Below are 12,675 nucleotides of genomic sequence, written 5' to 3'. Positions count from 1 at the left end.
TTAACTCCTGCAATACAAAACAGGAACCCACTTGCAAGGGCCCTTATTGTGACAATGTATATCATACTTCAATAGTGTACCGTATATGGATACAGGATCAGGATTGGGATCATAAATCGTGATAAGGTCATCCCTAGTAATGACCGAGGCTCATGGATTTCCAAATGTTAATGAGTCAGAGGCTCTTAGGGGTCCCTTCGGCCAAGGATCCTGTGCCTGGTAGTCCAATTTGGAAATCCGTGCATGCTTAAAAGTATTTCAGGAACTTGAATGTTTTTGCATCAAACATATTCACTCAAAAGCATTCAGAGTTTTTCTCTTCGCCCTCGAAGAATCGAAACAAACTTTTAGTTTTTTACTTTGCAATCTTTAGAGTCACAGTTATGTCTCTAAGAGGAGTTAACCCGAATAGAAAAAAAACATCTTGAGCTGAAAGGGGTCTACGAGTGCCAAGCGGAGAAAAAGAACACTCTCATTCAGGCTGTCAAGCTACACCCTTTAGGGACTGGGGCCGTGGCATTTGTTGACAGCGATGCTATCATCCACACCCCATCACACACATTCTCGCTCACACACACACACACACACACACCAATGAAAATGATATAGCAAAGCCTTGTCAAAACAGACTGAACTGCTCTCTCTCTCTCTCTCTCACGCAAACACACACAAACTGAATATTATTGATTGTGTGTGTGTATTGTGTGTATGTCTTGCCATCATCCTTCGTCATTCTTTTACATCTTCCTCTGTCTTTCCCCTCCCTTCGTTCAACAGAAGCCAATATGTTCACTTATTCAACACTTGTTTATTACTATTTAATATTGTGTGTGTGTGTGTGTGTGTGTGTGTGTGTGTGTGTGTGTGTAGTCCACTAAGGTATCTGCTGATGGAGAGCAGGTTGAGGACGATGCTGACAGGATTCATAAACGAACTGAGGACCTGGAGCAGTTCATCAGGGACACACTGCTGGGAGCTCAAGGTAGCAGAAACGAACACCACCTCTCCTCCACTAACTGACTCCATATCCCGCCGGGATTCCTGGATTTATCTGTACATTGCATTATATTACATTGTATGAAATGCAAGGGATCCATGTGGGCCATCTAGTTTATTATATTCGAAGGGAATGGGACATAGATAAGAATATGTAAAGATGAACAAAATAAGCTCATGAAGGAGCATCATTTAAAATCAACAAAAGCAAAGACCTTTATTTTATTAATTCCCACACGTTGAAGGAGAGGTTCCACATCAAATGGGTGTTTGCATATTTGTCGCTATTTACACATAAAGTTCATGATGCTTTTTTGTTCTTTGCCACATACCGCAAACATTAGATGTCCATCCACAGCTTCAGGTTGTAATGCTGCCCTACAGCCAGATGCTGCAGTATGTCCCCACTGGTGTAAAACGTTGTCGAACCGGCAGCACTTTGTGGTATAGATGGTTCACTTTGGCAGAGGTGGCTTAATACTGACGTCTTGTCTTTCTCTCGCTCTCTCGCTCTCTGCATGTGTGACTAGCAGTTGTGACTAGCCATTGATGCCCCTGCATCAATGGCTGTGTGACCAGCTCGTTGATGTGATTTTCTCCTGCGACATTAAAGTCACAGCCCTTTAACATACGCTCCACTGGATATGTGTCTCTGAAGTCTAAAGGGGGTTTCAGTGCTTTCTGCAGCCATTCCAGGCCATCAGTGTCTTTCCATGTGCGGACTAATATCCTGTCAGTGGACAAGAGTTGTGCAAGCCGTCTTTTCACCATCTTCGGCCAGGAGTGCCACCTTGTAGGGCACTCTGACCTCTTGTGTTGGGGTTGGTCGAGCTCTTCTTTAGTTGCTGCCAAGGCTTGACACATGAAAGAACACTCTTTCTTTTGCACAGCCCCAGCTCGTCCTTCTACCCTCTCTGTGTTCCACATCAGTCTTAAGATAACGTTTTTCAATCAAATGTTAAAAAAGAAGTTCAAATAGTGGTGTGTAGTGAACGACAATCAACCAGTTTATCGAGTTGAGCCTGATTGAGTTTGTAGTTTCAGTTGACAAAACAATCTCGACTCAAGATCCAGTTACTCTCGTCTCCAAAAGTGAATTTGCTGCCTTTTTATGATCCGTTGCAAGACTACCTGTCGTGCAGTGTGTCCTCTATATTTACTCAGCCTTTCAATATGTCCTCCTTTCAGACTGTCAGCACTAAAAGAATCTTTGTATGTTGGTGGAAATAGTTATGTATGAGGAATCTTTGTAAATTTCAAGAATCTCAAGGTCTTTTTCCAATTTAAAATCACTTAACCCTGGACCTCTCTAGTCGAGTCCTGCTTGAATTTACTTTTAAGTAACTCTCCCTACCCTCACTAAAGAAAAAGTGCTAAACTGCTAAAAGTGTAAAACTCCGTAGTTCAAATAATGAGTTATTTTCATCGCCTTTATGAATTGTTTATGGCTCGGGATGAAAATAAAGTTACCAAACCAACGCATTCTGACTGACTGTGATGAAACTGTCCTCCTTGTTGCTCCGAGCTCTCTGGCCTTCTGCCTAATCACAGTGTGATTAAAGTTGTGTACGTGTTTCTTTCTGTGTGTGTTTGTGTGTGTGTGTCTGAGAGAGAGGAAAAGAGTGTGTTGTTGCTGACTGGATGATTGAGAGTAGCAATTAGAGACTTAATTATTGGCTATCACAAACACACACACAAAGTCACTACATATACAAACACCAATGAAGCTGTGCACACATTCATGCAACTGTGCACACACACACAGACAGACAGACGCACAACGAGGCAAGAGAATACTGTACTTCCCCCCCTGTGTGTGTGCCCATGTTTACTAGATACCATAATATGATTCCATCCACGTTGTAAGTGTTTAATTGGCTTTTAAATCCTACTATGTAATTATATAGCTGTGACAGAAACGCACACACTCAGACGCTCACACGCACACGTACACAATACAGTACAGCTGTTCATTAGCATGATGGCTTTAGTTCGATCTTGGCTCTAATCACATCATGTTTACATTTCAAATGATAGGAATTTCTGCATTGCCACAACCACAGATGTACACACCGGCCCACACACACATACACACACACACACACACACACACACACACAAGCGCGCACACATTTCCAAGTTTCGACTTGCTTTAATCATATCACGTTTACATTTCAAATGAGAGTGTAACACACCGTCACTGCAGACACAAACACGTAAACATCTTGCTGCATACACACAGTTATGCACAACACACCTCTTTACTCTCCTCTGTTCACCCAAACACACACACACACACACACACACACTCACACACACACAGTCCTCATTAAGTTCCAGCAGTTTTCTTCAAATGAGCCTTGGAGTGTTTTAGTGCAGTTTCATCATTGATTGGTTTGAGATTTCACTGCCTTTAATTTGATAAAAGCAGGGCAAACATGAAGTCTTGCCAAAATGTCTGGCTTTAAATGGTGTTAAAACAGTTTGTGCGTGTGCGTGATTGTGTGTGTGTCTGTCTCTCGGCGTGTGTCTGTGTTTTAAATGAGTGAAGATCAAATGCTGTGATTTATTTTATTTATTTCTCTCCGTTTGAGCCATAAATCTCCAACATGACAGCAGAGATTCCATCAGAGCTGCATGTCTGTGTCCTGTTTATATATCTTTGTACAATATGAATGTCTCTCTCTACATACTGCATATTTCTGTGTGTACAGATGATTTCTTTCAGTCACCTGTAATGTTCTTTTTACAAGACAAGATTGTACCTGCAGATAAATGCATACAGTACAGCTTCTTTGAGAAACTAGCTTGGCTGTAGACTCTTTTTTTGTGATGAACCCACAGAAAATGATCACCCAAGTCTGCAGCTCTCCACAGCTTTTCAGGCTCTTCAGCACATCATTGAAGTTTATTGTATGGTACACATCTCTAAGACCCATTGCAAACACGCACTAAAACAATGTATAAGCGCTGTAAAAAGTATATAATAATAAAGTATAATAATGAATTCATGGATTAACCAATGAAGGTGGCAATAAAAATAAATAAAAATGAATAAGTAATTATTTTTACTTATATTAACTTATTTACAGACTGTGTGAGCTAAAATGCACAAGAAACCTAATTCTCCTTTACAATAATTGACTCAATCGTTACAATTGGGTAGGCAACCTCATTAAAACATGCACTAATTAAGATTAGTATATATGATGGAATAGTGGCATTAGAATTAGCTAGAGGCCGCCAAATGTGGGCTGTTAGGTAAGTGATCTTCTGTCGGGCCTACATTGGACATTGTTCTTTTTACACTTAGCTAATACAGTAAACAGCATGATAACTATATAGCAGATAACAGTAGTTATACAAGCAGAATATTAAATCATCAAGGTCGATCATGGTTCTTCTGGTAAAGTAATGCTACAGTGGAAAAGGCATAATACTAATTGGTAGGTGTCTTTAAAGTCCGTAAACAGCAACTGACCACAACAAATTAAAGTGGAGGGACAGCCACCATCTCAGATAAATCACAGACTATTCCTTTAAATGTGAATTCAAATGGTCAACGTACTCCTCAAAACTATATGTTAAATGTTCAAATGTTCATGTAACAATAATGAAATGTCCAATACTATAACGCCCTTGCTCACAGCAGTCTTCATGTGTGTCTATGTGTCCAGACCTCCAGTCGAAGGCTGCCGCCTTGAACCAGACTCTCTCGAGGAGAGATGGAACTCCAGAAAGAAGCCTGAAGGAGATGAAGGAGGAGATCCAGGCCATGCTCGCCGAGATGAGAAAACGACAGCTCAGAGGGAAGAAGAGCATCGCCGAGGAAGAGATGGAGTATGGACACACTCACTCACTCACTCTCTCACACACATACACACACACACACACACACACACACCACACACACAGAGATCATGTATCTTTCTCCCACACACAAGAAAAATAAAGATTTTGAAAAACTTTGCAAAAACAGACTTTACACACACACATTTCTGAGCATGCACACATGCATGATAGCCGGCAGATAGGTGTAAATTTCTTGACGAAGAGAGTGAAAATATGCCGAGAATACTAGCGTCTGGTGACAGGAAATTACTGAGCATCTTTACTTTTGAGCACTTTCTTTGCTGTAAAGTTTCTTTCTATTTCATTGTTTTGTTTTCACTCATACCTCTATGCTAATCATTCACCTTGTGTGTCTTGGATTGCATTCGTCCCTGCTGGGATTCAATCCCACTTTTCCAACTTTTTACTCGCTCTGCAGGGTGTTTCCCCGCTGAATTTGTCTGTCACTGAACTTGCACAATGAGAGACATAGAGAAAGAGGAGCAGACAGAAGTGGAATGTGCATAAATTCCCCCTGCATATAGAGATTCAAACTGTATTTTTAGCTTGCAGCAACAAATATGTTTTTATTATTTTGAGAGCATACCAGGAATACCAACAAACAAGAAAAAAAAAGCACAAACGGACACGGCACATACCAGGTAATAACAATGGCCACAGTCATTAAATACAAAGCAGTTTTAAAATGTTCAAAAAAGGAATATATTCAGCAATGTGCTCTATATTGGACAAAACACACCAGTCCTGTCACTATATTTCAGTCTCTCCAGTTGCAATGTGGCATTTTTCTGAATCAGCTTCTTATTTTTAGATATCTGGATGTATTTTTCTCGTGTTCCATGAACCCAATGGCTTCTGTTAATTGATTTACATGATGAGAATTTGGCAACAAACCTGGATGCCTCAAGTGATGAGGTGAAATGAGTGAAAATGCAGTAACACACAACATTGTTTGCAACATGGTTAGCTGTGAAGGGCCTTTAAATTATTTTCATTCTTTGATTTCTTTATTCCCTTATATTCGTTGACACAGGAGACATCAGGAGTACACATCTTCCATTGAGCAGATATTTGATTGCTGCATGACCCGAAGCCACGACTTTCTGCTGATGCTTTAGCAAAGTGTTTCTCACTTCTTTCTCTCTCGCTCTCTCTCACGGTACTTGATGGAATTGTGAGTCTACTCTCTTCATCACTCCTTTCTCTCCCCCTCTTTCTGTCTGTCTCTTTCAGCAGTCAATGTTGACGAGGTCGATGAGTTAATTAAAAGTACTGTATCGCCGCAGGGGTAGAGACAGAGAGAGGAATACAAAGAATGTGGAGTGAGAAGGAAAGTCACAGAGGGAGAGGAGAACAACTGGCAGACAGACGGAGAGTTGTGGTGGGAGAGAATGTGAGAATAAGAGAGACAAAGTGTAATTGGCTCTGCCACTGAAGGACTTATCTGCGGTTGATTATTTGACTGAACCAGTCTGAAAACTTTGTACATGCTGCAAACGTAACTTTTCGTTCATATACTGTTTCGTTAAATATTTAAACCTTGTAATAGTCAGTTGGATCATAGTTAAACACTCCTCCCATTTCTTTTTACTGATATAAATATATTCTGTTTGCCTTGCGCTTCGTCCCCACAGGGTTCATTAAAGTTTCATCAAATCCAGTCATTACCTTGCATGTATCTCCTAAACTGTGTGAAATTGTCCTCCGAGTGGTGTCAACTGGAGGACACTAGCTCCTTGTTGTGTTAATTAATGCTGAAGGTGAAAAATAAGGCTCATTAAGGGACGCTGGCAAATGTACTCTTATTAATTGTTTTAAATGCTTCCAAAGTGAGAAGGCCTTCTAGAAATTCTTGTCAAAGCAAAGTACAATGAGAAAAACTGGAATGAACTAAAAGCTGCGGTAGAAATCTTGATGGGCAGGTCAATTGAAGTGAAGCCTGCGGGAAAGTTCAGACAACCCCGACATTCAAAATACATTTTTTCACTGCAGCATTTTCATAACAGCAGTGTACAGTGGGCTGGCTCATGCTAGCACAGATACGACATGTCATCCGACCACGTCTGAAGGTGGTGTGAAAGGCCTACATATTGATCGGTGAATCAGCTGTAACCGCAGTATGAGCACATTGCGATAAGCTAGCCGGTCGGGCACACACACTGGGACTCGCATGTGTGCCAGGGCAGACCGACCGCATAAACAAAGCACAGAGTTAGACTTCATTTGTTGCCCAGGAAGACATTACTCCACTATGTCTCTACATAGGAAATAGTTGTTTACTATATTTCAGGTGAACACAGCATAGCAAGGCTGTGAATAATTGATGAAATTCCCCTTTAACAAAGCTTGAAGACTGTTTGAAGTTCCTTTTTGTTGTGTCTGTACTCTCTTACGTAATAGTTGAATTGTCAGCACTGGTTATCTGTTGCTTTAAACTGAGTGGATATCATGCAAAGTTATGTCTTAAGACGTCTTCATCAGACACACACACACACTCACACACACTGAAAAGGTCCATGTGGTTACGTTTTAGATCTGCTGTAGTGTCGTTCTCTGCTAGTTTTATCACTTTGCATGCCATGCTGTGGTGAACATTAGCACGTGTTGCTTCAACCGTCCACAAACACATTAGTGTGACAATATTTGAAATGTTTTACACTGCCACGATTTAATCCAATTTAGCCCGAGGGATCAATAGAAGAAAATTAGTCATTTCATTCCAGCATTTCAGCATTCGGTCATATGGAGTGATTATTGTCTTCACACTAGCAGAGGCTCTGCCACGCGTCACAATAACTCTCCTCTTCTTTCCTCTCCTCTCTGAGTCGTTGCATTCCCATACACTAACTTATTCCACCCATCAACTTCAGTAAGCTGTGAACAACACTGAGTTAAATGACCTAAATGTAAATATTCTAATCGCTCCCTTTTTGTCTTCTTCCAGCCTAGCAGAGGAGTTGTATCAGAAAGTGAAGAGATTATTTGGCGACCCCCATCAGGCCACAGAAGACCTAAAAGCAGAGGTAGTTATAGCTTCTAATCTTTACTCTTTTGTCTTCGATTTCTCTAAATGAATGACATTAACTTAATGCTTCGCCAGATAAAAGAGAAGCTCTCAGACCACGGGGGGAAGCTGCAGGATGCCCAGGACCTACTCCACTCAGCCCAGGGAAAGACGAGACAGGCTGGCGCACTGGCTGCACAAAACCAAGCCAACCTCGCGGCCCTGGAGGTGCAGTTACACACAAACTCCTACACGGTCGGCCAGACACACGGCAACATACAAGTTTTAAAGATACAAACAGAGTCAGAAAACGGTGTGCTTTATCATTTCCATACTCCTGACCACTCTTTTGTCAATCATGTGTAGTCTAATTAACTACTATTCAAATGATTCACTGATTCAATTCTGTCATGTTAGAGTTTTACTGTGGCAAGTGAAGGATAAAGAGATAAAAGCTTTTTGTGCTGAAGAATGACAGAGACGTTGACTGTTGGATGACTCTGATCTACAGAGTCATCTTGAACTGATTTTTTTTAAAGAGAGAAACAACAATTGTCACCAGTTTCTGAGGTGAAGCTAAAAGATAAATTACTTTGTCTATCCTCATTCTTATGTCAATAGAATCCATGGGAGTTGACTGATTTATGTCACATTAGCTTTTGAAATGAGTACCAATGGTTTAAAAAAATTAAATCACAAAGAATCATAAAAAGCGGACCATCTAACCATCTATTCAACTCACTACTTATTCTTATTTTCCTGTTAAGCCTTTTGATGGTGATTCATCATCAAGTAAAGCTCACGGGCATAGATTCCTAACAGAGCAAAGCATCAAGCCTTTATTGGGATGATTATTGTACATGCCCTAGAGACGGAAGCGTTCTGCAGTGATCCCACACACGTACACTCTCTATCGTTCTCCTTCTTTATAGCTTGTCTTTGTGTCTCCCTGACCCTGGAGTGTTTTTCTCTCTTAAGAAAAGCTTTATTCACTGAAGGAAGTGGTATATATGAACTCTATACACCGGGGTTCATACTTTTATTTCATCAAATCATCAATTGTGTGTCCCTCGTGTCCTCTAACTGCTGTTATTAAAGTCAATAACTGTAAAACATGTTTTACCATGTAAAGGTTTTTTTTAGTCTGTAATAATTTCCTTGTTCATTATTATGGGAAATTACATTTCAGAATTGTTCAGACTAAACTTCGTCAAACTGACCAGAAACCCACACAGACTCTGAGACAGACTCTTCCGTACTTCTGGTTTGCATCCAAGCATCTATTTATTACGTATTCAAAACTCAATGAAATGATATTGTGCAAATAAGCAGACTGGACCACATGGACAAATAATAATCATTAGCTATTTTGAGATGTGTTTCAGTCATTTTCCAGTTTCTCAAGTGTTTTGATTCTCTACCTTTCTTTGTCTCATGTCATAATAAATTGAGGATCGTTGGTTTTTGGATCGTTGGTCAGACCAACAAACAATTTGATGGCATCACCTGAAGCTTTAGGACATTGTAATGGGAATTTTTCACAATTACCTGACATATTATAGACCAAGCAATCAATTGATGAAATGAAGAATTCATATAATGGGCAGATTCATTGGTAATAATGCCCTAATGTTAATATGTTGGCACATTATTGTCTTGTGCAGCTATTGATCCTGGTTTGTTTTTTGCAGAGAAAGCGCTCTGCAGTGAGCGGGGTGAAACAGGAAGCAGAGGAGGTCCTTGGAGAAGGAGAACGTCTTCTGGATGAAGCAAACCAGCTTTCTGACAACATCAACAAGGAGATCGAGGTACGAATGTCCACCGAGTGGAAACCTGTTGAACCCTTGTAACTCTGCAAGTCAGTCGCCTCATTAGTCTGCTGTTGAATAATCTGCCGGAGACCAACTTTGTGTCTTCTGGCATGAGTAGGAGAATATCTCTCTCTCAGTTTTGACTTCCTTCTATTCAATAATTGTAATGGCATTAAATACATTATTACTACCGAAACTAATTAGCAAAAATCGTACCATGGACATGGCAATTTGGCAGCAATAACTGCACAGAAAGTGATGTGAATGTGTCCGTCAACAGGCAAAGTGAGCAGAGCCTCTGTTTTCTGTCTGCAGGACTTGGAGGAGATGGGTAGAGAGCTGGGTCCTCTTCATGACCAGCTGGATGATGAAGTCAGTCACCTCACCAGTGGTTTAAGTGACGGCAGCCTGGCTAATCACGTCCACGACGCAGAGGAGCACGCCAAGCAGCTCAACGAATCTGCTGCTATTTTGGATGGGTAAATATAAACACATTACCACACCAATGTTCACATCGGTGTAAAGCATAATGGGGCCTAGACAGGGCTGACACTATTAGATTCATAATCTGGTAGATTATGGATTTACAGACAAATACTCTTATGATCATGATGATAATCATAGATAATCATCCATTATCCGTAGCCGCTTATCCCACTCAGGGTTGTGGGAGTGCTCGAGCCGACCCCGGCTGACATTCACACCTATGGGCAATTTAGAGTCATGAATGAACCTAAACTGTGTATTTTAGTGCTGTGAGAGGAAGACGGAGAACCTGGAGAAAACTCACGCTGACACAAAGAGATCATGCAAACTCCACACAGGAGGGCAGGCCAGCCCGGGATTGAACCCCGGCCCCTCTTACTGTGAGGCAACGGTGTTAACCGTAGATTTTCCCCCTAAATTTAAGTGTCTCTAAAAAATGTTGAATGTTACCCCCCTCCGCCCTTATACTCCATCATAGGTGACAGTTTCTCAACTAAGATTTGTTTTTTCCTCTTTAATGTCCATGTCCATGTATAATTAATTAGCTTTGGTGCTGTGGACCATTGATCCCCCAAAATAAAGAATCACTTTGGGCTTCTGTAGCGTGCAATGGGCAAAGGACGATTGATTGATTGAGATAAAAATACCATTTGAAAGACAGTAATTAAATTATTACAAGTATTATTATTGCCTCCCAAGAAGCAAAGGTGTCAATGCTGAACTATTTTTTTGAAGTACAAATCAACTTGACAATCTCTGATTTCAATAACATACATGAGTTAATACTGGTGTGTCTCAGGAGTCTTCATTTAGGTTTTCATTACTTAAAATGTGAATAACAAATTCACAGCTGTTTCTCTCTTGTTGTCTCTCTCTCTCTCTCTTCACAGTATTTTGGCTGAAGCTAAAAATCTCTCCTTCAACGCAACAGCTGCCTTCAAGGCCTACAGCAACATTAAAGCAAACGTCGATGCAGCGGAGAAGGAGGCGAAGGCAGCCAAACAGAGGGCAAGTGAGGCGCTTGCACTGGTAAGCGGACGCGTACACCAACACACAGAGAAACACATGCACACACTTTCTTCACACAATTTCTTACTTCGATTCAGAAAGCTCAGTTCTTCAGGGTTTAATGAGACTCCCATTGTTTTCATTTTGTCATCAATTCCCTCTCCATGTTTTCCAATACTTTCACCATCAAAAGCTGAACTGTGTGTATATTTAAACTATATGTAATCTACCTCACATTCAGGTGCTTCATACATACTGTCAATATCAATGCATGCCTATGAAAGTGTACTCTCAGCACAAGAGGATGGTGTGTGTGTGTGTGTGTGTGTGTGTGTGTGTGTGTGTGTGTGTGTGTGTGTGTGTGTGTGTGTGTGTGTGTGTGTGTGTGTGTGTGTGTGTGTGTGTGTGTGTGTGTGTGTGTCTTGCATGCAGTAACAGTAATGTAAGCTCGGGCTCTCCATTAGTCATGGCTGAGAGATCAAAGCACTTCTCTGTCTCTCTTCTTCCTTCTTTTTTCTTCCCCTCTCCCTCATTTATTATCTTGACCACACACACCTAAAAGCTCTCCTGTCCTTCCTTTTGCCTTCTTTTATTTCCTAATTTATTCATTTTCTTGTTTCAAATACTTTTTTTGTTGGTTACATTCCTCGTCTTTGATTTTCTTTTCCCCCTTTATTCCATCATAGTTTATTTTCCTTTTTTCATTATTTTCCTTTGTGTGCCAACACTTTACCCTTTTCTTTTCTTCCCATGTTTGCATTTTTGACGCCCCTCTGTAAATGGCCGAAGGAGAAAGGGCTAAAAAAGGAGGCAAAAATGCAAAGAAAGAAGGGGTTGAAGTTGGAGAATGAATTTAAGTCTGCTGAATGTGTTTGCTCGAATAACATTTAGCAATGCAAAGTAGGAGTGCTTTGATTCTACAGAAAGGTAGTATACAGATTACGTACCATTTTGTGTGCAAAAACATGCGTTTTAAATCATGTGTGGGATCTAAATTATTCTGGAAGCATTTTAGTGAAGGCATGTTAAGTCACAGATGTTGTACTCTCTTTCCCTGTGTGTGTGTGTGTGTGTGTGTGTGTGTGTGTGTGTGTGTGTGTGTGTGTGTGTGTGTGTGTGTGTGTGTGTGTGTGTGTGTGTGTGTGTGTGTGTGTGTGTGCGTGTGTGTGTGTAGGCTTCAGATCCAGAGGTCCTAGTAAAGGAAGCAGCTCAAGCTGCCCTTCAGAAGAGCCACAGACTGCTAAACCAAGCTAAACAACTTCAAAATGATGTCAAAGGTGTGTGTGTGTGTACAATATGGTGCATACAGAACATACTATACACATGTATATTTGTATATTTAACATTGCACGTAATAAAAAAAAAAAAAAAGAGTATTTATAGTAATCCCGGACATATCGATACACTATCGTTTAAAAACATATCGCGATAGTAAGCTCTATTGCTATTTTTTCACAGCCTCACTGCATAGATAGCTCGTCATTTTGTAAAACATACTGTTGAATTGTATTTACTGTT

The 12,675-nt window shown here is 40.6% G+C and overlaps 1 protein-coding gene across 6 annotated transcripts in view; it reads left to right on the top strand.

Annotated features, from left to right (window-relative positions):
• lama2 (laminin, alpha 2) overlaps positions 1–12,675 on the top strand; it is a 156,051-nt gene that overhangs the window by 114,066 nt on the left and 29,310 nt on the right. For all 6 annotated transcript variants that reach the window (XM_079290918.1, XM_079290917.1, XM_079290916.1 and 3 more), the window contains 8 exons: positions 871–982; positions 4,674–4,836; positions 7,793–7,871; positions 7,949–8,080; positions 9,544–9,660; positions 9,979–10,142; positions 11,040–11,178; positions 12,332–12,434. In XM_079290918.1, the coding sequence (XP_079147044.1) occupies positions 871–982; positions 4,674–4,836; positions 7,793–7,871; positions 7,949–8,080; positions 9,544–9,660; positions 9,979–10,142; positions 11,040–11,178; positions 12,332–12,434 (1,009 nt within the window). The remainder of the gene's footprint in view (positions 1–870; positions 983–4,673; positions 4,837–7,792; positions 7,872–7,948; positions 8,081–9,543; positions 9,661–9,978; positions 10,143–11,039; positions 11,179–12,331; positions 12,435–12,675) is intronic.

The sequence above is a fragment of the Melanostigma gelatinosum genome, assembly GCF_949748355.1.
Source record: "Melanostigma gelatinosum genome assembly, chromosome: 19".
NCBI classification, from domain to species: Eukaryota; Metazoa; Chordata; class Actinopteri; order Perciformes; family Zoarcidae; genus Melanostigma; species Melanostigma gelatinosum.
This window is presented reverse-complemented; position numbering and strand designations above follow the sequence as displayed.